Source organism: Oreochromis niloticus, linkage group LG22 (genome assembly GCF_001858045.2).
Source record: "Oreochromis niloticus isolate F11D_XX linkage group LG22, O_niloticus_UMD_NMBU, whole genome shotgun sequence".
In the NCBI taxonomy this organism is placed as follows: domain Eukaryota; kingdom Metazoa; phylum Chordata; class Actinopteri; order Cichliformes; family Cichlidae; genus Oreochromis; species Oreochromis niloticus.
Genome location: NC_031985.2, coordinates 33,894,438 through 33,921,494, shown reverse-complemented (window position 1 = coordinate 33,921,494; position 27,057 = coordinate 33,894,438). Strand labels below are relative to the sequence as shown.

Here is a 27,057-nt window from a genome sequence, read left to right as displayed (position 1 = left end):
GTACCCTTGCCCCTGGAGGGGGAAACTGCACCCAGACCCAGGTGGTGTTACCCTTTTCCCTGCGGTGGGGAGAAGCAGACCGCCCCGACTCCGCAGCAGCAGGGAGGCCCCACATTCCAGACCCCAGTCGGACAGCCAACTCCTCCTCCTAGCCCCCCTGCTCCAGCAGGCTGCAGAGAACGGGGGTGTGAGAAGACTCCAAACCTCCCTCCACCCGCTCATATGTAGTGTTGATGTATGTGTGTTCTAAGGTGCATTTAAAACCCAGGAGGGCATGGAGCTACCTGCCAGAGAGCAGCAGGTAAGCGCATAGCCCCTCCTGCTAGCCCTCAATGTCTACGTGTATTTAAAATTGAGAGGTGGGCAACGACCCCAGGGGTGAGGTGTACACCCTGATGGTAATTTGGAGTCTGTGTTGCGTGCCCACCCCCAAGATCCTATATGTATGTGTAATGAGTGTGAGTAATGTGAATGTCTAAGTTGTGAGATAAAATTGAGGCAGAGGCAGCCAGAAGGGGACAGAGGGGGGGGGATGCCTCCTCTGCACCCTAGTGACACACCCTTACCCCAAGGCCCTGCATGTGTGGGTGATTGTGGTGGAGCGGGAAAGGGAGGCAGCTGGAGATGGGGAGGGAAGGAAGGGAGGGGCAAGTGACCCCTCCCTGGGGCCAGCTCCCCGCTGACCCCAGTAGGCACCCCCATACTCTGCAACCCGCCAGAGAAAGGGGGCCCAGGCCCATCTGGGCCGGGGCCCAGTGCAGCAGCGCCGCCCGGCCCACAGAGCCCGGGACAGCCCACCCGACCCACCACAGAGAAAACTGCACCCACCCCATCATCCACTCATCTTCCAGACTACACAAGGCAATAGACGCCCAGGCTGAGATCTTCCTCCACCTCTCCTGTATCTCCCCCTCCTGCAGAGTGAGTTCCTGAAGAGAGGAAAGCTCCTGCAAGATGTGACAACCTCCCCCACCAGCTGAAGAGCCCCCCAGGTGGCTCGATGCACTGGCGGCACCCCCATACACCCACCCGCCCACAACCCCGGCAACACACCAACCAGGACCCAAGCCCCCGAGGCCCGGCCATGGCCCAGCCTAGAGACGGAGCGCCCCCAGAACCTCACGCCCGTCCCGGACCCAACCAGGGGCAGTCAGGCTACCAGGTCAGTAACCCACGTCCGTCAGCAGAGACCCTCCCCTAGCCCCGCTGCACGCAGCCACGAGGAAACCGTCACCTAAGAGCCAACAGAGCCCTTAATTGGCCATGACCGCTACCCCGGGTTGAGCCCCCCAAGGAAGATGCTCCCAGGGAACCCCCCGACACCCTAAGCCTGTCCCTACCCCCACCCCCACACCAATCACAACAGTGAAGGTGGGACCAAACTATGACCCCCCCACCCCCACTAGGTGATGGAGCTGATCAAACATGCCCAGAGCAATTGATCTGATGTGGTGGCAGAGGCTGTATCAAGACTAATGTAATCTAATAGATAATTTCTATATTGGTTAGAATTAAGATTATTTTTATTTTTCCAGTTCATGAGGACTGTTTTCTTGGCTATGCATAGGGCAGTGAAAACCATATGGGCTATATTCTTTTCTGAAGTGACATTATCTAAGCTGCCCAACAAACACACTAAAGGGGAAGTTGGAATGTTACATTTCAGACACTTTGATAAGTCTTCACATATCTCACGCCAAAACTTCTGAACTGGTGGACAGAACCAAAGAGCGTGGATATACAGTGGCTTGCAAAAGTATTCGGCCCCCTTGAACTTTTCCACATTTTGTCACATTACAGCCACAAACATAAATCAATTTTACTGGAATTCCATGTGAAAGACCAACACAAAGTGGTGTACACGTGAGAAGTGGAACGAAAATCATACATGATTCCAAACATTTTTTACAAATAAATAACTGAAAAGTGGGGTGTGCGTAATTATTCACCCCCTGTGTCAATACTTTGTAGAACCAGCTTTTGCTGCAATTACAGCTGCCAGTCTTTTAGGGTATGTCACTACCAGCGTTGCACATCTAGAGACTGAAATCCTTGCCCATTCTTCTTTGCAAAACAGCTCCAGCTCAGTCAGCTCAGCTCAGATGGACAGATAAGATAAGATAAGATGGCCTTTATTAGTCCCACAGGTGGGAAATTTGTTTTGTTACAGCAAAAGTGCAAAGTTATGTAGCAGAAATTAGAAAACACTGGAATGCAATAAAATACAATAAAATAAAATAAAATACTATATACAATAGAATAAAATAGAATAGAATAATATATACAATAGAATAAAATAGAAATACAAGTACTATATACAACTGAGTAGGAAAATACAAAAACACAACTTCGTCAGAAGAAGAATTGCACGTATAGCAGTCTTATTGCACATGTGTGGGTTTGTGTGTTTGATCAGCTGCAAAGGTCTTTATTGTAGAGTCTGACAGCAGTGGGGAGGAAAGACCTGCGAAATCTCTCCGTCCCACACCGTGGGTGCCGCAGTCTCCCACTGAAGGAGCTGCTCAGTGCTGTCACAGTCTCATGCATGGGGTGGGAGATGTTGTCCAACAGGGATGACAGCTTAGCCACCATTCTCCTGTCACTCACCACCTCCACTGGGTCCAGAGGGCATCCTAGAACAGAGCTGGCCCTTCGAATCAGCGTTTGTGAACAGCAGTTTTCAGATCTTGCCACAGATTCTCGATTGGATTTAGATCTGGACTCTGACTGGGCCATTCTAACACATGGATATGTTTTGTTTGAAACCATTCCATTGTTGCCCTGGCTTAATGTTTAGGGTCGTTGTCCTGCTGGAAGGTGAACCTCCGCCCCAGTCTCAAGTCTTTTGCAGACTCCAAGAGGTTTTCTTCCAAGATTGCCCTGTATTTGGCTCCATCCATCTTCCCATCAACTCTGACCAGCTTCCCTGTCCCTGCTGAAGAGAAGCACCCCCAGAGCATGATGCTGCCACCACCATATTTGATAGTGGGGATGGTGTGTTCAGAGTGATGTGCAGTGTTAGTTTTCCGCCACACATAGCGTTTTGCATTTTGGCCAAAAGGTTCCATTTTGGTCTCATCTGACCAGAGCACCTCCTTCCACATGTTTGCTGTGTCCCCCCCATGGCTTGTGGCAAACTGCAAACGGGACTTCTTATGGTTTTCTGTTAACAATGGCTTTCTTCTTGCCACTCTTCCATAAAGGCCAACTTTGTGCAGTGCATGACTAATAGTTGTCCTATGGACAGATTCCCCCACCTGAGCTGTAGATCTCTGCAGCTCATCCAGAGTCACCATGGGCCTCTTGGCTGCATTTCTGATCAGCGCTCTCCTTGTTCGGCCTGTGAGTTTAGGTGGACGGCCTTGTCTTGGTAGGTTTACAGTTGTGCCATACTCCTTCCATTTCTGAATGATCGCTTAAACAGTGCTCCGTGGGATGTGCAAGGCTTGGGAAATCTTTTTGTAGCCTAAGCCTGCTTTAAATTTCTCAGTAACTTTATCCCTGACCTGTCTGCTGTGTTCTTTGGACTTCATGGTGTTGTTGCTCCCAATATTCTCTTAGACAACCTCTGAGGCTGTCACAGAGCAGCTGTATTTGTACTGACATTAGATTACACACAGGTGCACTCTATTTAGTCATTAGCACTCATCAGGCAATGTCTATGGGCAACTGACTGCACTCAGACCAAAGGGGGCTGAATAATTACACACACCCCACTTTTCAGTTATTTATTTCTAAAAAATGTTTGGAATCATGTATGATTTTCGTTCCACTTCTCATGTGTACACCACTTTGTATTGGTCTTTCACGTGGAATTCCAATAAAATTGATTCATGTTTGTGGCTGTAATGTGACAAAATGTGGAAAAGTTCAAGGGGGCCGAATACTTTTGCAAGCCACTGTAATTGTCCGGTGAATTGGTTTAGCAGTGTGAGCAGTTGTTGGTAGACGTAAAGCCCATCTTGAACATCCGATGACCTGTATAGTGCACTCTATGTAGTATTTTGTATTGAATTAATTGAAGACTGGGATTTCTAATTAGATGAAAGGTTTTTAAGCAAATCTGAGACCAGAAGTTTTGGTCTAAGTTAACTGATAAATCTGCTTTCCATTTTGCAATAGGAAGTGATATTGATTCATCTGCTTTAGAAAGCATTCTGTAAATTTTGGAAAGTAATTTGGGGGTTTTAAGAGTAAGAAATTGAACCACACTTGGTGGTGTTTGTAGTTCAACTTGACCCGGTTTAAATTTCTTTTTTACTATGGATTTAATTTGTTGATATTCTAAAAATCTTTTCTTCTTGATCCCATATTGTGTAACTAGTGTTACGACCCGGCTCGTAATGACCGTAACCAGCGCAGGATGTCACGCGACTTCCCACGCCCAAACAGACACAGACACAGCCACAGCGTTAGATTTTTAACAATAATTTATTTACACTAATGGCACAATGGGGGAGTATATACTTCGGGGTGAGCCAAGGCCAAAACAATAAACAAAACTCAACCTATGCTTCGGTTCCCCTCTAACCTGTCCACGGAAAAGAAAACAAAGAAATAACACAGACTGACCTCCCTGGTCTAAAAACACAGGAGAAAAGAAGGCATCTCAAAATAATCGGCAGCTCACCCCTACTTACTCCGCACCTCACACACATGCCCGACTTTGTGCTAAAAGACTGTAGCTGCGGCCGCGCCGTCTGGACCAGAGGCAGGTGCATGGGAAGTCTGCCACACATCCCAACCAGTGCAGCTCTTCAGTCGCCCTTTTGTAGCTCACGGCCACCGCAGGAACCAGTCACATCAGGCCGGTCATTAGGTCCACCAATCACAGCCGAGCCCCTGCACAGGTGAATTTACATACATACGTCACACAACAGATAAACCAACAGCACACGTAACACCCCCCACCATAAGAATTAAATAATTCCTTGCTTATTTAATTCCCATCCGCTTACACTGCTCTAGATAAGGCATCAGCGAAGACATTATCAAGGCCCTTTTTATGACTGATCTGCAGGTTGAAGTCTTGCAACAGAAGGGACCAGCGCATGAGTCGCTGATTGGAATTTTGCATCCGCAAAAGAAACACAAGTGGGTTGTGATCTGTGAAAACCTGAATGGGCACGGAGCTAGACCCCAGGTAGACCTCAAAGTGTTGCAGGGCTAGCAACAATGCAAGCGCTTCCTTCTCGATGGTGCTGTAGTTTATTTGGTGTTGATTGAATTTCTTCGAAAAATAGCAGATCGGACGGTCCACTCCGTGTTGATCTGCCTGCAGCAGAATCGCACCCGCTGCGGTTGCGCTGGCATCCACCTCCAACTTAAACGGAGAGTCAAAGTTAGGGGCTGCTAAAACTGGAGCACTGCACAGTAAAGCTTTCACAGACTCAAAAGCAGTTTGGCACGCCGCAGTCCAAGTGAAGGATTTGGTTGGGCTGACTAGGTCAGTCAGGGGGGCGACCACGGAGGCAAAGTTTTTACAGAATCCGCGGTAGTAACCACACATCCCCAGGAAGCGGCGTAACGCCCTCCTTGTTTGTGGGACCGGATACTCGATAATAGCTTCCACCTTTGCGGTTACGGGGCACACTCGCCCGTGACCCACCTGCTTTCCGAGGTAGGTGATGGTGGCTTTTCCAAACTCACATTTAGTCAGGTTTACAGTGAGCGATGCTTCCTCGAAACGCCTGAAGACAGTGGAGAGAGTTTGGAGATGACTGCTCCAGGAAGCAGAATAAATGACCACATCATCTAAGTAGGCGTCACAGTTTGGGACCCCGGCCAAAACCTTAGCCATCAGGCGCTGAAAAGTCGCCGGCGCATTACGCAAGCCAAAAGGCATCACGGTATACTGAAGGAAGTGATCGGGGGTAACGAATGCAGAGATCTCAGACGCTCTTGCAGTTAAAGGGAGCTGCCAATATCCCTTCAATAAATCCAATTTGGTCACATAAGTAGCGGACCCCACCCGATCAACACAATCATCCATCCTAGGTAATGGGAAAGAGTCGGCTTTAGTGGCTGCATTCACCTTTCGATAATCTGTGCAGAATTGAGGAGTATTGTCTGATTTGGGCACTAACACGCATGGTGAGCTCCACGCACTAGCACTAGGAACGGCCAAGCCATGCTCTAGGAGATAATTAACTTCTCTCTGCATTATCTCCCTTTTTAGTGGGTTCACCCGGTACGCATGTTGTTTAATTGGCTTATGCCCCTCCACATCAATGTCATGACATAAGACAGTCGTTTGGCGCGGGTGATCAGAGAAAAGCGACAAGTTGTCCTTTATCAGAGTAATGATGTCAGTTTGAGCAGCTTCAGGTAATTCGGCAACAAATGATTCAAGATCATTTAAAATCACTGAGTTCTTCAGCCCACTACCTAAGACATCTTCCTTCCCAGATAACCCGTCATCCGACGGTTTGTAAGCGGAGAGGGTAGCAACAGCACACACCGAGTGCGCTGTTGTATTTTGCTTGCGAGGATGGAACAGTTTCAAGGTGTTCACGTGGCAAACCCTGGTTTTTCGCCGCCGATTCGGAGTGCGTATCACATAATGGCTGTTGTCGAGTTTACGTTCAACACTGTAAGGACCAGCGAACTGCGTAGATAAACTGGACCCCACTACAGGCAATAACAACAGCACCTTCTCCCCTGGTTGAAAACTTCTGTCTACAGCTTTCTTGTCGAAACGAGCTTTCATTTTGGTTTGCACTTGCTTTAGGTTTTCCCCGGCTATTTTCCACGCCAGGCGAAGCCTGTCTCGAAGCTGGCTTACGTAGTCATGTACACTACACGGCTCCTCCGGAGCCTCCGACAACCATTTTTCCCTCAAAAGTCGGTGAGGGCCTCGGACCACATGTCCGAAAACCAACTCCGCGGGGCTAAAACCCAGCGACTCCTGTCTAGCCTCTCTAATGGCAAATAACAGTAGGGGCAACCCCTCATCCCATTCTTTACCAGACTCCAAACAAAACTTACGTAACATAACTTTAAGGGTTTGGTGGAACCTTTCCAAAGCACCTTGACTTTCGGGGTGATATGGACTGGACGTAACGTGCTTAGCATGTAGTTCATCAACAACCTGCGCAAAAACTCTGGACATGAAGTTGGTGCCTTGGTCCGTTTGAATGATTTTCGGCAACCCAAACACAGAAAAGAATCTGATCAAAGCTTTAATGACCGCTTTGGCTTTCACAGTACGCAGCGGAATGGCTTCCGGAAATCTCGTTGCTGAGCACATTATAGTAAGAATGTACTGATTACCGGCTTTTCTTCTCGGCAACGGTCCCACACAATCCAGTATTACCTTTTCAAAAGGTTCACTCATCACTGGGATAGGTGATAACGGCGCAGGTGGAATGGGTTTGTTAGGTTTGCCCACCAACTGGCAGGTGGCACAAGACCGACAGTAAGCAGCCACATGTTTCTTTAAGCCAGGCCAAAAGAAATTACGCAGCACTCGGTAATAAGTTTTATTTACTCCGAGATGCCCAGCCATGCCGGCATCATGTGCTAAACTTAGCACCTGATCACGATGTTGAGATGGTACCACCACCTGTGTAACACTTGATGTGCCACTCTGATCAGAGGACCACCGCCTCATTAACACGCCATCCTGCAGAAAAAAACGGGGAAGGATGCTTTCCCCAGCCATGGCAACGGCTGCAAAACAGGGACTCAAAGACCTGTCATTTTCCTGAGCGCTTATCAAAGCTTCTTTATTCACATCCCCGCTCAACGCCGGTGTTAAATTTAGCACACTGCATTTATCCCCCACACTGTCTTTCACCCCAACACAAGGTTTTTGCTCCCCAGCCACAAACGTATCTGCGATACTAATGACATCCGCAAATTTGCGCGGTTGCGCCCGTGTAACAGCGCAAACGGGAAAAACTGTCGCTTTTTGCTCGGTAACATCTGAGGCAGCCACAGGGGTATCCGTCACCTCAGGCGGTGGAAACACTTTTTCCCCGGCCAGATCGTTGCCCAAAATAAATGACACACCTTTAAACGGTAACTGTCGTCTTATGGCAACCTTCACAGGCCCGGTTGTGATGGGTGAGTGTAAATATACTCGGTGGAGGGGCGCCCAAAGAACATTCATCTCAATCCCCCACACTAACACATCCGTGTGGCAGGCAGTTTTATCCGACAGTGGCAACACATCGTCTAACATAAAAGATTGATGCGCCCCGGTGTCTCGGAGAATAGTAATGGGAACCCTGTCCTCTTTTCCTGCCACCGAAGCGAAGCCTTGGGAAAGAAAAGGTTTAAAACGTGACTCTTCCTCCACTTCTGGGTCACACCGCTGCATCTGTTCAGGACAGGTAGGTGGGGAGACTACTTTAATGAACCCCACGGGTCCCTTAGACCCTCTGCGCTGCTCTTTCTTCCGCAGCGCAGGACAACTGGCGATCAGGTGACCAGACTCACGGCAATAAAAACATTCCCGCCTGACAGTTTCCTCCTGCCTCGCCCTTTGGGTCTGTTTAGGGAAGTTCTGTCTCTTTTCCTGTACCCCCCCCACACTTCTCGTGCCGCCCCGGGTGAAAAAACAACTTTATGTGTCAGGATGAACTCATCCGCTAAAACCGCTGCTTTTGCTAGGGACGTCACCTTCTGCTCATTTAAATACACTACCAACTGACCCAGGAGACTTACACTGGAGTAGCAGTGCCCAAAACTCCTTAGGCCAACTCAATGCAGCTGCTATACGCTCAAAAGCGCTAAAATAGGAATCAACCTCAGCCTCCCGAAACGGAGGCACTAGTCTAACGTGTTTGGTGATGTCAAAACTTGGTGGAGAAACTGTGGATGTGTCAGGGTGACCTGAGACGGGCGTGGAGGCAGCGGCCACAGGTGTTAAGACAACGGCGGGCTTGCGCTCCAGCTCCAAAGCTCTAACACGGAGGTGCATAGCCTGCACTTCAAGCTCCTTAGCACGCACCTCCGCCTCCCTAATACGGAGGGTCAAACGGAGGTCCGCCGCAGCAGACCCCACTGCCTGAGGCTCCACCTCAGCTACATCAGACTCCACCTCAGCCGCGTCCGACTCCACCTCAGCCGCGTCCGACTCCACCTCAGCCGGGGCACATTACCAGGCCGTTTGGCATCCGGCTCCAGTCCAGGCACCGGAGCCACCTCCACGCCGCCCCCGCCAGGCTGCCTTACAGCTGCCTTCAGGGGAGGGAGAATACCCCGCTCCACCAAACCTGCACACAAGGCAGCCCTCACCTCCGCTTTACGGGCATTATAGGACACTTTAATATCAAAAAACTCACCACAATAAGCAAGTCCGCCTTTCGACACACCTCTATCTTATCCCAGGAAGGGGAGGTGACAAAATCATCTAATGAGAACTCCATCCTCCCATACACACACACACACACACCCACACACAAAAGAAAAGCCGGCCGAACAAACCGCAGACCACAAAACGGGACAAAACAGACGAGCCCCCAAAATTGTTACGACCCGGCTCGTAATGACCGTAACCAGCGCAGGATGTCACGCGACTTCCCACGCCCAAACAGACACAGCCACAGTGTTAGATTTTTAACAATAATTTATTTACACTAATGGCACAATGGGGGAGTATATACTTCGGGGTGAGCCAAGGCCAAAACAATAAACAAAACTCAACCTATGCTTCGGTTCCCCTCTAACCTGTCCACGGAAAAGAAAACAAAGAAATAACACAGACTGACCTCCCTGGTCTAAAAACACAGGAGAAAAGAAGGCATCTCAAAATAATCGGCAGCTCACCCCTACTTACTCCGCACCTCACACACATGCCCGACTTTGTGCTAAAAGACTGTAGCTGCGGCCGCGCCGTCTGGACCAGAGGCAGGTGCATGGGAAGTCTGCCACACATCCCAACCAGTGCAGCTCTTCAGTCGCCCTTTTGTAGCTCACGGCCACCGCAGGAACCAGTCACATCAGGCCGGTCATTAGGTCCACCAATCACAGCCGAGCCCCTGCACAGGTGAATTTACATACATACGTCACACAACAGATAAACCAACAGCACACGTAACACTAGTCTGTCAAATGGAATAAATTCTGTTCCTTCTAGTATATGTTCTAAATATTTGATTCCTTTACCACTCCAATCTGAAAAGTTTATCATATTATTGTTTTGTAATGTCAGGGTTGTTTGCATGGGATTAATGAAGACTCTGTCAACTTCAGAAACTCCCACCATGCTGTCAGAGAAGAGCTAATGTTGACGCTTTTGAAGCATTCATGTCGTTGGATGTTTGAGCTGATAAATGGTAGATCTGAAATCTCTAGATTATTGCAAAGTGCTTGTTCTACATCTAGCCAAGGTTCATCTAAGAGGGTATGTTTTAGCCATCCTGAGATAAACTGAAGACTGTTGGCTAAGAAGTAGTACTGAAAGTTAGGTAGTTCTAATCCTCCTTTATCCTTGGTCTTTTGTTGTGTTTTTAAGCTTATACGTGGGGGCTTATTTTTCCAAAGGAATTTGGACATATATGAATCTAGAGATCTGAACCAATCTTGTGGCGGTTTAGTTGGGATCATTGAGAATAAATAATTTATTTTTGGTAATACCATCATTTTTATAGCAGCAACCCTTCCCATGAGTGATATGGGTAGACATTTCCACTTAGCCAGATCACCTTCTACTTTCTTTAAAAGTGGGATATGGTTTAATTTAGTTAGATCTGCAAGCTTGGGAGAAACATTAATACCTAAATATTTTATATTTCCCGATTGCAGTGGTGTAGAAGAAAAATTATGGAAGGAGCAATTAATCGGAAGGACTGTAGATTTTGACCAGTTAATTGAGTAATCTGATATTCTTGCAATGTTGCACGTTCTTGCATTTTATGCCCTTAATTACTGAATTCTGTCTAATTGCTGCTGCTAGTGGTTCAATAAAAATTGCAAACAGTGAAGGGGAGAGTGGGCATCCCTGCCTGGTGCCCCTCAGGAGACAGAAGCTGGAGGATGTCTGGTCATTTGTTCTGACACAAGCTGTTGGGGAATTATATAATATTTTTAACCAGTTGATGAAAGAAGATCCAAAACCAAATTTGTGTAAAGTTGCAAATAGAAATTTCCAGTTAACTCTGTCAAATGCCTTTTCTGCATCTAAAGAAAATATTGTAGTTTCAAGGTTTTTACTGTATGAGTAGTCTATCAAATTAAGTAATCTACGTGTATTTGTTGATGAGTGCCTAACTTTTATGAAACCAGTTTGGTCAGGATGAATTAAGAGGGGGGTTATTTTCTCTAGTCTCTTCGAGAGAGCTTTGCAGATTATTTTAAGGTCTACATTTATAAGGGATATTGGACGATAGCTTGAGGGATATACAGGGTCTTTGCCTGGTTTTAGCAGGAGATTAATGTTTGCAGAATTCATATTTGATGGAAGTCTGCCATTTTCTTTGATTTCCAACAACGTTCTGTAAAAAACTGGTGCTAGAATCGTCCAGAATTCTTTGTAGAATTCTGCAGGAAAGCCATCTGGACCTGGAGCCTTATTATTGGGCATACTTATCAGGGCTTCCTGCAGTTCACCTGATGTCAGCGGCGAATCCAGTGCCATTGCTTGAGAGTCTAATAATTTTGGGAGAGTTATGTTGTCTAAAAACTGATCAATTTCCTTTTTAGATGGGTTTATTTGTGGTGAATACAACGTTTTATAGAAATATTTTACCTCTCATCACAGCTTTCCCTGCTTCCCATAGAACAGAAGCTGATGTTCCGGGAGTGTCATTATAGTCTAAATATGAAGTCCACTCTTTTTTAAAATATTTAATAAAGTCTTCATCTTTAAGCAGTGATGTATTAAATCTCCAGTTTTTACTTGGCGTAGTATTATTCTTGTGCATTAGTGCTAAAGATACAGGAGCATGATCGCTGACAGCTATAGGGTGAATCTCAGTGTCTGAAATGTCCCTCAGCAGTGAGCTGCTGACCAAAAAATAATCCAGACGAGAGTAGGAGCGATGAACATGTGAGAAAAAAGTATATTCCTTACTGGTGGGGTGAAGGGAGCGCCATGCATCGCAAAGACCAAAGTCGCTCATATACTGTTTGATTATATTTATGGACTGCCAATTACGCTGAGTTCCTGCTGTATTGTATGTTTCATTTTTTGGAGATCTGAATCTATCTGAATTTCAGGAGCGGGACCAAGCCTACAAACACGCCCCTTACGGTTCTTATCTATATATGACCCCCCTAATTCTACAAGCTGTTTGCTCTTGTTTTTGGGCCCTACCCTTCCTCCCCTTTATCAATTCATTCACTTCTCATTAGTACATGGGGAACTGCCACCAGTCCCCTCCGAGGCCTTCCCCAAACCGCAGCTCAATTCATGTTTAAGCCATTTGCCTTTTTCTACAAAAAAAATGCCATCAACCTAAATCAACCTTCGGCCCAGGTAGTGAATTGTTTCCTTGAAACAAAATCAATTCATAAAAATGTAAAATGTAAAAGTAGCTGAAATTATAAATAACACTATGGAAATAAGTTATAGTTGAGGAGGTATTACTTTAGTTGTGAGACTCATGTACTGTAGAGTGCACATACAGTGACTCATTATTAAAGCTGCAATTTGCCCCTCATACTCTGCACACTCCTAGCATAATGCTGTGCATACGTGTGCCATAAACCCTGGGTGGTCAGCTGTGGCTATGTGTTGGGTTTGATTTGTTGTATCTTAGATGAGTCGTAAGACAGCTGAGCTCTTGCAGCAGGTGCTTTGGGCTAGCTCTCTATTATGTCCAGGGGAGCGGGTGGAGACGGGTGATAGGAGAGGCAGACAGGGAGGAGAAATGCTAAGTGTACTCCACAAACTCCGGTCCTCAGTGGCAGCAAGTTGTGCTGTGCATACAGATTCACCCAGCTGCTGGGATCAAACATGATCCATCTCTTGCCTGACTGCCCCCTCCCTCTGGTGATGTATTAGTGCGCTTCTCCTACTGCTGAAAAATTATCATCTCGCATATCTAATACACATAAAATAAGACTGCAGCGATTGCTAACAGGGGGGCGAGCCATGAATAACCTGTAAGGAGGAGGAAAAACAGTGGTTAAAGTAGCTGCCCACGTGCGCACATTAAAACGTACTCAGGCTGGAGCTGACTCACCTTGGGTTGACTGGAATCAATACAGACCAGTACACGGCTGTTACGAAAGCCAGAGCTCTTGTCATGCTCTGATTTTAACAGGCAAGTAACGTTGTTCCTCCTCCTGTTGTCTTTGCATGTTTGCCCTGGGGCATGTAGTCAAAGGCATGCTTTTTGATTCCACAACTGTGCAAATAAAAGCTGTGAAAACAAGCACTGCTTTATATCTCTTTCTATTTATTTATCTGTTGAAACACAAAGCCTCAGAAACCCTGTATTGGCTTTCTCATTTAATTTTTACACAAATTAGAGTTATTTAAAAAAAAAAAAACACCTGAAGCTCTCTGCCCTCTTTCTCTCCTTTAGTCATTAGCATGAAGGACTTTTGAATAGGGATGGGTACCGGTATCCAGTTCTGACATAAACGGTAGTAACCAGACCGAAAAGCAGCGCACATTTCGGTGCTTTATTTCGGTGCTTTTTTTTTTCATGAGATGTCATACACTTTGGATTCTAGCCAATCATTTTACCTTTCCAAGGATAGTAGGCGGGCCCAGGTACGTACGTTCTTTTAGAGCAGAGCTACAGATTAAAAATGCCCAAGGCGAAGCGGTCAAAAGTCTTGCTGTACTTCACAGCAAAAGATGCAAACTCAGCAGCCTGCAACAAGTGCTTTAAGCCCCACGCCCCCGGTACCGCGAGCAAAAAGGAGGAGATCATGTTTAATCATTTATAACATGGGGTGAGAAATATAAGTCCAGACATGTGTGGTATCCACAGAAACCTCTGAATCTCAGCTAAAATGTCATATAAACCATTTCTACAACCAGCAAATTCGACAAAAACAAGCCATGATTAAACGAGCAGTTATTTAAAAGCGCACAAGTCGGCTATACAAACAAGGCGAACCAGAAATTCTCCAGACTTCATGTAACCGGCTAAAGAAAGGCTGGTTATCTTCCAGAGCTATCACCAATTCCAAACACCAAGTTTCACCACACTCTGACCAAAATTCACTGAATGAGCCGCAAAAGAAGACCACAAAAAAACACAGCGGCGCAAATGCGCTAAGACAGAAATTGGCTTACCCTCCAGATTTCCTCCGTTATTTTCCCCGGTAGCCGGTAGCCACGTGATTATCAGCAGTTACCACGCCTACCTAGCCGCATCAGAGTCGTTTTCCGTCAACAACCTCCATTTTAGACCCACCTATAGACACGTGACTGGACAGACGTCACATGCAGTAAATTTGGGCCCACGTGGGTTTTGGCCTTGGAACGTCTGATTGGTTGAAGTAACGTGAACGTGGCATCGTTACTGTGACTCTATTGGCTCAAACAATTAAAAAGAGGTGTCAATCATGTAAATTGACCAAAAGAAGCCAAAGTTACAGCCCCTCAGAGTTTAAAGGGCCAGAGGCCAATTAAGTGCTCCATGGCAGAAAAGGCCCATTACCATGTAAATGTACATGGTTAATTCTTCAAAAATGTATTTTTAAAAAAAGCATTTTTAGGCATGTTAATAAAATTAATTAATTTCTGCTCTTAAATACCTAAAAAATTCAACTGGCATGGTGTCCAATTGTGTGCCAAAATTGGACATTTTTGTACAACTTCCGGATATTCATGTATTGACAGTGCTGTAATTTTTCACTGTTTCACTTTAAAAACATAAATCTTTGCACAGATGATGTTTATATGTTGGTACGGTTCTTATCATTTTGCAGAAAAAAAGAAACCGCTAAAAATAAAAACATAAGAGGTTTTTGGACAAAGTTTGTGTTCTCCATTCTTTAAGCACCGGTTCGAGCACCGTTTAGGCACCGGCACCGTTTCAAAAGTACCGATTTGGATAAAACCTAAACGATACCCATCCCTACTTTTGAAGTGCCTTTTTGGTAGCCAGTGTGTACAAGCATTCATTGTTTCAGCTCTTTCAGATATATACTTTAATGGCCACTGGACTTCTTTAAGTTTGCGGAAAAAATTTCACTGTGTTCCTTGAACTCTACCTCAGCAGTTTTTCCACTATGTTGGGGCACATTGCTCTGCTGGGAGGGTTCTGCTGCCGACAAGTCATTGATCCTGGAGGTGGAGCTCGAGTGGGAGGGTTGTATGGAATTATGCTTGCAGGAATGCCAGGACCCAAGGTTTCCAACCAGAACATTGCATTCTAAGCAAGAAATTAAGTGATCAATGTTTTTTCACATCACACACTGTTGTTTCTCACACAGTTGACTTTAAACAGTCAGGCTGCTCTTTTTAATCTCAGTGTCAGGACATGAAACTACCTGACATATCAACGTTTGGAGATCACAGTCAAAGGGGAATATTTGAATTCGTTTGCAGGACTTTAAGCCTCCAAATCCTTTTAATAATCAATATGACCATTACAGAAAGTTAATTTCTGACCACCCACACGTATAGTGCATCTATATTTTCTATTTTCCAGTAGTAGCTTAGTAGTAGTGACTCTTCATTGTTTAGTATAGAAAATGTCAAATATCATCAGCCTGATGATTTAAGTATCTGTGAGGTTCAGTTGTGATCTTGGGCCCAGATTTACACAGGAAAAATTACTATGTGAATGTTTTTGCATACAAAGACATTTAGAGCAGTTACATGAAAGAAGATGATATTTCTGTTAGACAAACTGTGTGGGCTGAAATGAATCGCCATCTCGTTCGCTGAAATACATGTAGTGTGTTTGGCAGAGGAGTCAGTATGAAGGAGGACCTTGTGATATTATTAACACAACAGTGTAATGAAATCAATGAAAGTGTCATCTTCTCCTGGAAGCTGTGATTTGTGTCAGCCACTGGTGCCTGGGAAAGGCAACACAGGAGCTTATTTGCACAATGGCGGAGGATTTGTGGGTGTATTGAAATGACATTTCTCCATAGTATTAGAACAGAGAGCGGGCAATAGTTCATGAATGACACATTGTTACTCTATTCCCTGGCATGGATTACACACTGCCTGTACATTGATGGTTATTGCTGCTATTTTCTCTGACTTATTGCTCATCTGTCTTCCTTCCATATCCTCCTCTCTCCTTCTGTAACTTTTTCTTCTTGATTTTTTTTTTCCTCCCTGTTTCCACTCTTCCACCTGTTACTCAGTTGTGTATCTCCTCCTCCACAGGCCCCAAGCAAGAGATGATCTACGATTTCTGGCGGATGGTTTGGCAGGAGAACTGCTTCAGCATTGTCATGATCACCAAGCTGGTGGAGGTGGGCAGGGTAGGTTTCCCTCGCCTTTGTCCTGTGACCTCTTTAGCCGCCTGTGAAGATGAATGGAGAGATGGATTCTGAAGTTCCCTTTATCAAGGGCTATATATTAGAAGAGCTGCTCCGCTCTGTTTTTGTGGGAGGAAATGACAGCAGCTGTCTGATCATGAGTGATCACCTTTTACTTTGGTGGCTGTGGTCCAAGGTCAGGGCTTTGATGTTGATGAAGGCCTATGGTGAAATACTGGAATACAGTAGACTCTTGTACTGACTATTCCTATCTGCTGAATACAGAAAGCTACAGTTTGTACTCAAAATGTATACAAAAGCAACTGTACAATTTCTAAAATATCATAACTAGGAAAGATACCTCAGTTAGGAAAACATTATTAGTAGTGAACAGAAAAGGGCATACTGTTGGGATACCACAAACTGTTATACTACAGTCACACCAGGAAAAACAGCCCACAACACAACCCAACTTACTGCAAACTGTTTGCAGTGATCTCTTTGCCTTTGAAACGGTTCCTCAGGCACATGATCTACATCTTCAGAGCAGCTTTGGTGCATGAGGACATGTCGGTTTGCAGTTGAATGAGAACAAATTGCTGATTACATGCAGTTTGGTTGGTTGTAATACAACAGTTAACTGTAATAATTTGGCATCTGTTGCAAACATGCTGCAATCTACACAGAAATTCACATTAACTGTACACATTCAGAACCTCATAGAGTTGAGAGAGAACTTCAGAAACTCTTCCACAAAAAATGACGCACTTTCTGCAGGACAACTGCAAAATGGCATAGGTGCAGACAACTTTGCCTTTATATAGGAATGCGACCAGAATACAAACAGCTGGCAACCAGCTAAGCTGAGTCCCCAATTTTAAAGAGAGTTGCAGTCATCAACAGAGACTGGCTCAGAATGATTTGTCTGATTTTATAAATTAGATGGCAGTCCAAGTGGCACTGCAAGTAGCACTGTCACTCACCTTGCGATCGAAAGTGGTTACCCAGAAGTTGAGGGTGCCGCATGCTCAGGCTTTGGGCAACCGTTTGGTCACAGAAATTACTTGCAGTTGTTCGCTGAATGTGAAAAAATTCAATGCAATTTCTGGGCAGCAATTTGTCCCTAATTGCACGAAGGTTGCCATCCCATTTTTTCTCTCATGTGGCTGAGCTATTAGGTAGTTTTCTAAGTAGTTTTCTTGGGTTGCTCTATTGAAACCTAAGAAATATCTTAACTAGTAAAGTAATTGACTGTTTGCAGTGGTTAAATATTTTGTGGGTAACTGGCCTATCTTATATTAATATGTATTTCACCCTGAAAATGATTGAGTCTGTAGCAAATCTTACTATGCTTAGTTAAAAAAAAAAAAACATTTAGATTGACATTGCTTTAGTGTAATGTTTTACTTCAGTACATAGTAAACAAAAATCTTGTGTCAGCTCAGGTTACTGATCATATTTAAGTTTTCATTTTTTCTTAACTTTACAGTCTCTGGATCCTAAATTAGCTAGCAAGTTGTGTTAGTTAAATTAGCTGTGTTTAATATTGTGTACATTTCAATAGACTGTTGACATGACAGATTACTGGAAAGAATGCTTTGAATCATGAAAATAAATGAAAGGCCAGTACCTCACAATCTTCTCCACAGATTGCTTCTCACTAATTTCAAACTGCAATAAATTTCAAGCTTTTAGAAAAGAAGTTACAGTTTAGCAGTTGTTTCCCTTCCAGAAGCATAAATTAAACATAAAGCATACAAATGGAATAGCATCTCTTTTTGTGAAATTCAAATAACTTTCCAATCACACATTGAAGCAAGTGTCGGCCAGGGTCACATATTTACAGGGACAAAAAATATAAAAGCCTGAACTGTGAAATAATTAATCAAATTTAAATAAATTTTATTAAACCTTCTGTCAAATAAAAAAATTAAGAAATATAAATGTGATTTTTATTTTAATAACTTCTTCTGCGTCCAGCATTTTTGTACAATTCAAAATATATTGTGCTATTTATTTAGTATTTTTTAAGAAATAAAATCACATTGATGATGTAGAGGCCATCACCCCCATCGGTCACAGCAGATGGCCGCCCCTCTCTTTGCTGATTCTGCTGGAGGTTTCTTCCTGTTAGAAGGGAGGTTTTCCTTCCCACTTTCGCAAAGTGTTCATTCATAGAGGAGGTCATCTGATTATTAAGATTTTCACTGTCACTGTAGCTTCCTTACCTTATGATATAAAGCACTTTGAGGTGATTATAACTGAACTGAACTGAATTAATACCTGGTTATATTAATTCAGCCATAAATTAACTATATTTAACCTGGATCTGAACTTTCTTTGTTCAGATGAAGTGCTGTAAGTATTGGCCCGATGACACAGAGCTCTACGGTGACATCAAGATAACACTGCTGAAGACTGAAACACTTGCAGAGTACACTGTGCGCACCTTTGCCATGGAGAGGGTGAGTCATACTCTTGCATTATTTTTATATCAAACCTGTGAGTGTGGCCAGTGTGCGTCATTTGTACCCAGCAGCTCAGCTCTCATTTCTTTTTTTATTTCAGCCATTTCACTTCTTATAATCATCAAATCACATTACACCTGACTCATTATTTGTTTTAGAGAGGTTACCCTGCCAAACACGAAGTGTGCCAGTTCCACTTCACCTCTTGGCCCGAGCACGGCGTGCCATACCACGCTACGGGCCTGTTGGCTTTCCTGCGCCGGGTCAAGGCCTCGACTCCTCCTGATGCTGGACCTGTGGTGGTCCACTGCAGGTAACATCCCTTATGTCCTGATAACAAGCAAATTGCCTAACAGATATGGTGGCTGTAAATCTCCCTCCTGTAAATACGCCATGTTCAACATGTTCCAGTGCACTTAGTTTGCACTGTTTATTTTAGCTTCAGTCTGTGTTTTTATGCATTTCTCAAAATAACTGTCAGCTTCTCTGTGTTTGTGTTGTGGAGAGCACAAAAGTGCTGATAAAATAAAATGCTTCACACATACCCAGAAAACATTCACAAAGACGCAGGTGGTAGGATTTTTCACAACGGACAAGGACAGCGTCTGGCTTTTCAGGGAAGAATTTTTTTTAAGCTTTGTGTCGACTAATAATTGTTATTAGACCTGCAGCAGAAGCTTTTGCTCACAGATTTCTTTTTGATCCATTTGGGCATTTTTTTTTTTAACATAGAAAATATAGAAAGAAATATAGAACAAGTTGTCATGCTACAATCACGATTAACTTACTTCTACTGTAGAGAAATTGCTAATGTAACACTGCCAACAGTTTGTTAGGGCTGCTGTGAAAGCTGTGAATTGAACTCTGGTGCATCTTATAATAAACCGTCTGTATAAGTGACATAGCTTCTGTTCGTGCAAATCATTTAGTAACTATGGTAACACCCTGTCAGCTTATTAAGTCCATTAGAGAACTTGACAACAGCAAACCTGTGCCAATACTTCACAGCAAAACCAAGTTCAGAAATGCCTTTATTTCATTCTGTCTCTACTTCTTTGTCATAACATGCGATGACGTGCAGGATAACTGTTCCTACAGCCTTCACTTTAAAGTGGAGCATGACTCGTTCTGTGCCAATGAAATTTATTTTATTTTAACACCTGGGATCCCTAAAGTGCTTAAGATGCCGGATGAAAGTAAAAAAAAATGTCATATGAATTAATTAAATGCCAGTTTGAGTAACAAACAGCTTTACAACAAACAAGTCTGAATGCAAAAATCCAGTGTGTATACACAAGTATACTGAATGTAATCACTCACAACAGAAAAACATATGAGAAACACGAATGACATGAATTAATGTTTTGAAGCCTAATTTTTAGTGTTTTGGTCATTACATCTTACTTTAACCTCAAGTGACCATATTTGGGTGATAAGGTGGTTTTAAATATTATTAAAAATTCACTTCATAAAAATTCACACTATATTTTGCACCTTCAGGAACTCAGAGAAATGTCGATGCAATAGGGTCAGTCACAAAAGTCTCTGAGTTTCCACTGCACACAAACTTTTCATTGCACTCTTTTTGTAAATACAGACAGGACTTCATTTATACCAAAACCCAGTTTGCACTAGCCCCATGCAACAGCTTCCTGTTTTGCCACCCACTTGATGTGAAAGCAGCCACACCTTTAATCATGGACTGAGTTTAAAAAAATGGAGAAGACCAAAACCATGAGAATAAAATTCTCTTTGTTGCTAACCATTATTAATGGCCCCAAAGGTTGCTGCAGAATAAGCACAGATATTTTAAATGTCAACTGATAGTTGGGTAACCTGTGTCTCAGTTCATTAAAATACATTTTTACTTTTTAGTTATTGTTCACAATTACTTGTGTGAGCGGTATTGTAGTTAAACACTTTGTGATGTAATGCTTTAGAAAATAATAATCCAACAGGGCTAGAGAATGGATTTATTACAAGTTTATTATTATTTGTTCAGTCCTGAGGAAAACATACAGCCATACACACAGACAAGTAAGTCACTCCTGGAAAATTCCACTGTCAGGATTTACATTTTAATGAAACTTATGTCAATTTTTTTGTTAGTTTCTGGTTATTAAATAAACTGGTTCTTATATAGCTCTTTTCTACTCTACTTGAGGAGTCAAAGTGTTTCACACAACTTGCCTGATTCACTCATCCACACCCATTCATACAAGCACTTTAAGTGATTTTTATATATATATACACACATATGGATGCATCGGAGAGCAAATTGGGATTAGTATCTTTCCCAAGGATATTTGGCATGCAGACTGGGAGGAGCAAGGTGTCAAACCACCAACATTCCTTTTAGTAGATGAACTACTCTACCTTGTGAGCTACAGCCACTCCAGGACATAAGTCATGATTTTTGCAATATTTTTTTGTATTACTGGACTGCAAGTCAGGTACTTTTCTGAGAGAACAAAGCAAGAACTGGGAATGCCATTTGTGTGTTTGTGTGTGTGTGTGTGTGTGTGTGTGTGTGAGAGAGAGAGAGAGAGAGAGAGAGAGAGAGAGTTTGTGATTAGGTCAATCATATGAAAAAACAGCTAGTTTTATTTTTGTGCTGTCTGCCTTTTATAACCTGATGGTACTGTGTATTATATGGCACCAAGTCAGTCCAAAAAACTCAGTTGTCAAAACAACAACACTCTATAGTAGGTCAACCGTGAGAAATATAAGCACTGAGTCACTTTGGATTTGTAATAATCACCAACATGCTGAGATGTGTTCTAGGTGTTTGTTTTTATTTTAGCCCGGTCTGCCAGTGTACACCCTCTCTTGGATTTCAGGTTCTGATTCTGATTAAGCTGCGATGCTTTTCCGTTTTATCATAAGTGATGCTTTTTTAACAACACTGGCGCACTGCTGAGAGTGTTTTTCCTTTCAGTGGAAGAGCAATGGCTATATGAAGACAAATATTTCTTTGGGTATAAGATATCCCAATGCAGGCACAGTTTTAAAGTAACTAAGCCTTACCTAGAAAGAGCTGAAGCATTCACAGACATCTGAACATCTTTACAGCAGTGTTAAAGCAAAGCATAGGCCAGAACAGAGTGGCCTATGTTTAAATGTTTTAGCACTCTGCAGCTAACTGAAACTTCAAGCTATGATAGAAGATAGAAGGTTAGTGTATACACTGTCTTTATTTGCAGGACAAAAGCTCCTTTTGTACACGAGTTAAAGAATCTCATTTATTAATAAAAGGATCCCTATTGAGTTTTTTTTTTTCTTTTCAGTGGTATATTCAGGCTTTTCAATCCATCTCCCCTCTCCTCTGTGACAGCATGGGAGCAGGCAGGACCGGCTGCTACATCGTTCTAGATGTCATGTTGGATATGGCTGAGTGTGAAGGAGTGGTGGACATCTACAACTGTGTTAAGACCCTCTGCTCACGTCGCATCAACATGATCCAGACTGAAGTGAGTGGGAGAGCGGAAATGTGGTTAGAGATGCCATGCTGATGGCTTTAACAGAAGCTCACAGGTTTAGCCTTAACAGCAGGAAGCTGCTGGTGACCCACATTTTCCATCTATTGTATTTTTTCCTTCCACACATTTACATCAAGACTGTATTCTTTTCAATAAACGTAAGACTCTGAGACAGCATTCAGGTGAAGGTAGAGGTCTTCACACACAGTCTTTGATGTAACAGTTGAGATATAAATCCCAAAAGGTTAATTCTGTTCATCTGGACGTGGTGTTTTCAGTGGGATTTGCATGTTAATGATCAGACCTTACAGCCCATTGTTCCTTCAGTGGGCTGGTTTCAGTCATTGTGCAAATGTACTGTTTATAAGGCTGGGGAAACCTGCATTCAGCTGAGACTGAAGAAGTCACTTGGATGAGTGACGAAATGTTTCTCCCACTGAAAACGCTACGTCCAGACAAACAGAATCAACCTTTTGGGATTACATTTTCTAATGTTTGGTGGTAGCATGTCATATATTAAGACTGCAAACTGAGTTGAAAAATCCAATTTTATTAGTTAGAAGTCATCTTAAAAGGTGATGATTATGAATACCGCTTATAAGTAGTAAATATTTACCACAAGTAGTTCATAAACATAAATCATTTTTGTTTCAACTGTAATATTAGTTACTGATAGAAGATTGTAAAGCTGCCTAACTTTACAAATTACAAATTGTTTTTTCATTTCATTTTCAATTTTTCTTTTAGCTTTAGCCGAGCTACAATAGTGCTGATTGAGGCCAAACTGACAAAAAAAAGTAGCATGGATAAAGGTGATGAGTCGTAGGTCTTAATCTTTGAATTCAGGTGTTTTCAGTCATTGCAACAGGTCAAATTAAGTGATTAACCGTGCTGCCTGACTTTTATAAAAATATGGGGAAGAATTAGTTTTTTAAAAAAGAAAGAAAAAATGTAAATGTTTGTTAATATGAAGAAGTAAAGTAAGTAAAAAGCCACCTTCAAGGCATTGCTATATATATATTATAGCTCTGATTTATTTCTATAAAATAGTGTCCATCCAACTTTTGAGACAACGGAGCCAAACGTAGGGAAATAGTGTATACACAGATACATTTATTTAATTATGTAAATGTACAACTTATTGTCTTTAACTAATTATATTATCTGTAACTGTTTCATGCAAAAATGATTCTACACTGAATATATATTTAAAAATGTAATTATTTTGAATTAGCAAAGAAGCAGCTACATTAGTGTAGAAGACCAGTGTCAGACTTCTTTTATTAAAGACAAATATCATTAATTCATTTCCTAAAATCCTTGCTTTAATTGTATAAATAAACTCACAACTCACAGTTCTTCTGTTCAAAGCATACTTAGAGTGAACTCACAATCTTCAAATAAATAAGCTGGAGAAAGACATTAATTACCGCAATAAATAAAACTATTAAAAGTTGGAACGTCGTTCTCTTCTTAATAAGTCGGGAATAGGAGACGGCACAGTAAATACACAAACAATAGTATTTATTTCCCTTTAATTTCATCTCTTCTCCTCTTAGCTGCAGCTTGTCTACCAGTTAAATATGAGTACAATTATAGAGCATATTAAAAATGATAAATAAATTGGAAGAGGGACAGTTTTATGTCTGTAATTCTGAATGTATCCTCAGCTCTTTGATCTGTTGTTTTGTTGAACATCAAAACAGATTTCCTAGTTTCCTCGTTAATTGCACAGCTCGTGACTTTTTTAAATGGTGTGTGTGGGCAGTGTTTAGCTCCCCTGATGGACTTTTTTACCCCATTTTATGGACACTTTTTTCTGCTTAGAAACAATGCCCGAGTGTTGGCATGGTAATGTGAAGAGTATTGAACAGCTCTGACTGTTAGTCAACAACATTAATTAAATTCAGCATTGTTTTTGATGAGTGGGCAATTAACAGTGAGGGCGCTCTTCGGTGAGACGGGGAGGTTTTATGTGACTTGGGAAAAGTGGAAATGCATTGCCCTCTGTGTGTGTTTCAGGAACAGTATGTTTTCATCCATGATGCCATCCTGGAGGCTTGTCTGTGTGGAGAGACTGCCATCCCTGTGACTGAGTTTGCGCTCACTTACAAAGAAATGCTAAAGGTCGACTCACAGAGCAACACTTCGCAGCTGAAGGAGGAGTTTCAGGTAATACTGAGGGACGATGACGGTTTAGGTTGGTGATTATTCTTGTCATTTTTCCTTTCAAAACTGAGGTAGAGTTAAAATGTCACATGTTATGCATGTTGTGAAATCAGCTGAATCACAGCAAAACAGCACTTTCTTACTTTTTTGTTGTCTACAGAGACACATATTTGTTGAATCTGTGTTCTGGATCCTTTTCTCACCTAAATCAGTTCAACAAATGAATATTCAAAAGGCAAAAAAAAAAACCACCCATAAAGATTAAAACCCACTTAGAAGTTGGAAAAAAAGACACTTCTGAACTTGCCTGAGAATGTTCACACTTTAAATTACTTATTAAAAGTTAAAAGTATCACAGACTCCAATGGAAGTTGTCTGAACACTCACTACCACATTCCAAAACAGAAAACACTTGATTTTTGTATCAGTCGAACAAACAGCTCGTATGCATCCTTGGTCGTCCAAGTAAGGAAATCCCAGAAAGTCAGTTCTGTTCATCTGGACGTCATGTTGATGTGGGAAAAATCACTCAGTCATCACTAGAAGCTTTAAGTTGGAGATTGAAACCCACATTGTGTATTTGTTCTTTATGTAGTTGCTTTGCTTTATACATGTGTTATTGATCGGTGACCTTTATGTAGGGGTGGGATAATTAGAATCTCTCGCCTAGAACCCGGCTCCCTGCTCTCAGTGCTCATAACTGCAACTTGTTTCCTAAATGCAATATTATGGTTACAAGTTCTGTTCATTTTATCTAAACCAATGGGGCATCATTCACAATACTATCTGGCAGCTTAGATAATCGTTCCCTTTCAATTTCCAATTCCTCTATAATATGCTTTTCGTAGTGTATTAGATTGCAATAAATGTGTTTTTATCTATTAAACTCTGTGGGGGTTTAAACTGATAACGAATGTGTTTTAAAGTTTTCTAAGATAGGTATGCTTGTCAGGTATTGACAGTGAGGCTGCTTGAGCAGAGAACATTTTCATTGCCTCTGTCAATCCCTCTTTGATCCCATTTCTCATTCGCTGCGTTTATCTCCTCTTATCACAATCTTTATTCTTAGTGTTTCACTTTATCTCCCAATCTAGAATGTGGAAACATTCTCAAACATGCGTGCCGGTCTTTCTAATTATCTTCTCTGCATTGTATTCTCCTTTACTTTCCCCGGTCCTCTTCCTTCTCTTCCTCCTCCCCAGACTCTGAACTCTGTGACTCCTCACCTGGATGTGGAGGAGTGCAGCATCTCCCTGATGCCCCGGAACCGTGAGAAGAACCGCAGCATGGATGTGCTGCCACCGGACCGCTCGCTGGCCTTTCTCGTCACCACAGAGGGAGAGAGCAGCAACTACATCAACGCAGCGCTCGCAGACAGCTTCCTCCGGCCTGCTGCCTTTGTGGTGACGCCACACCCACTGCCCGGCACAACCACCGACTTCTGGAGGCTCGTGTACGACTACGGCTGCACCTCTGTGGTGATGCTCAATCAGCTCAACCAGTCCAACTCAGCCTGGGTAAGAGACTGTGACTAAACCGTTCACACATATGGAAGGGGAAGTAATTTTATTATTAATCTCATTAGTTTAGGTTCTAATATCTAACTCATCAGTTTTCAACTTATAATTCAGCCATAGGCGATTAAATCTCACTTTCTAAGAACATCTGCAACAGTTAATGTTAATCCTTTTTCTTTTTACCTGAATTCAAAAAACAGCTTTTATGTCCAAAAACAGAGACGTTTGTCTATATTTTGTATCTATATAATTTATCTTATGTTTTCTGTTATTCAGCACAGTCAGGTTTAACTGCTGCCACCAGTGCAGCTTTTCCCCTGTGAAATGTATTTATTATCTAAAGAAGATGCAGGGTCAGAAAAATGCCAGGACCAATTTTCTACCACTTCCAAGCACTGCAAGGCAAGCACTAAGTTGAAGAGCAGAGAAAAAGAACAGAAAAAAGCGACGTAAACTAAAGCGCTGTCAAGCTCCCTTTTAAGTCTGCTTGCAAGCAGCATTTCCTCCAACCTCAGAAATCAAGCAGCAGAGATGAGTATGAGGAGCACTTTTACTTTTATATATAAGAGAGATACATTTCTATTTCAGATACTGCAATTCGAGGACCTTGGTGACCTTGTTTTCCAAATGAAATTTTTAAAAGATGCATCAAAATATAAAACATTTACATCATTCAGGAAAAAATCAATGGATGATTATTTAATGTGAACTTAATTTGGGTTGTGAAAAGCATTTTTGCTTTGATAAATAATTCTAACAGACACTCTTGTCAAAATTCAAGCATATCAGCGTCCAGCCAGTGCATGCAAACTGTCATTCCCAATTTTAATGGATTGGGCTTTTTAGTGAGCCAAGGCTGCCGTAAAATTTTTTAAACTCTTTCATGTCACTGTAATGTCATCAATTGTATTTAAAGCTGATCACACCATGAATAAAAAGCTACGTGTAGAGCTAAAACATTCTCACAGCAACAACCCGAGGTGTCCTGAAGATTGCAGCAGCACATCCAGTTTCTTTCCGCTGGGAGCTTTTGAAGAGATCGTTTTACCCTACAAAGAAATTAGTGCTTGTGGG

The 27,057-nt window shown here is 42.7% G+C and overlaps 1 protein-coding gene across 7 annotated transcripts in view; it reads left to right on the top strand.

The window, feature by feature from the left end:
- The window catches only part of LOC100696522 (receptor-type tyrosine-protein phosphatase U), a 264,936-nt gene that overhangs the window by 226,728 nt on the left and 11,151 nt on the right, over nucleotides 1-27,057 (top strand). For all 7 annotated transcript variants that reach the window (XM_025902285.1, XM_025902283.1, XM_025902284.1 and 4 more), the window contains 6 exons: nucleotides 16,256-16,353; nucleotides 18,699-18,815; nucleotides 18,977-19,131; nucleotides 22,153-22,288; nucleotides 24,320-24,469; nucleotides 25,669-25,983. In XM_025902285.1, coding sequence (XP_025758070.1) covers nucleotides 16,256-16,353; nucleotides 18,699-18,815; nucleotides 18,977-19,131; nucleotides 22,153-22,288; nucleotides 24,320-24,469; nucleotides 25,669-25,983 — 971 coding nt within the window. The remainder of the gene's footprint in view (nucleotides 1-16,255; nucleotides 16,354-18,698; nucleotides 18,816-18,976; nucleotides 19,132-22,152; nucleotides 22,289-24,319; nucleotides 24,470-25,668; nucleotides 25,984-27,057) is intronic.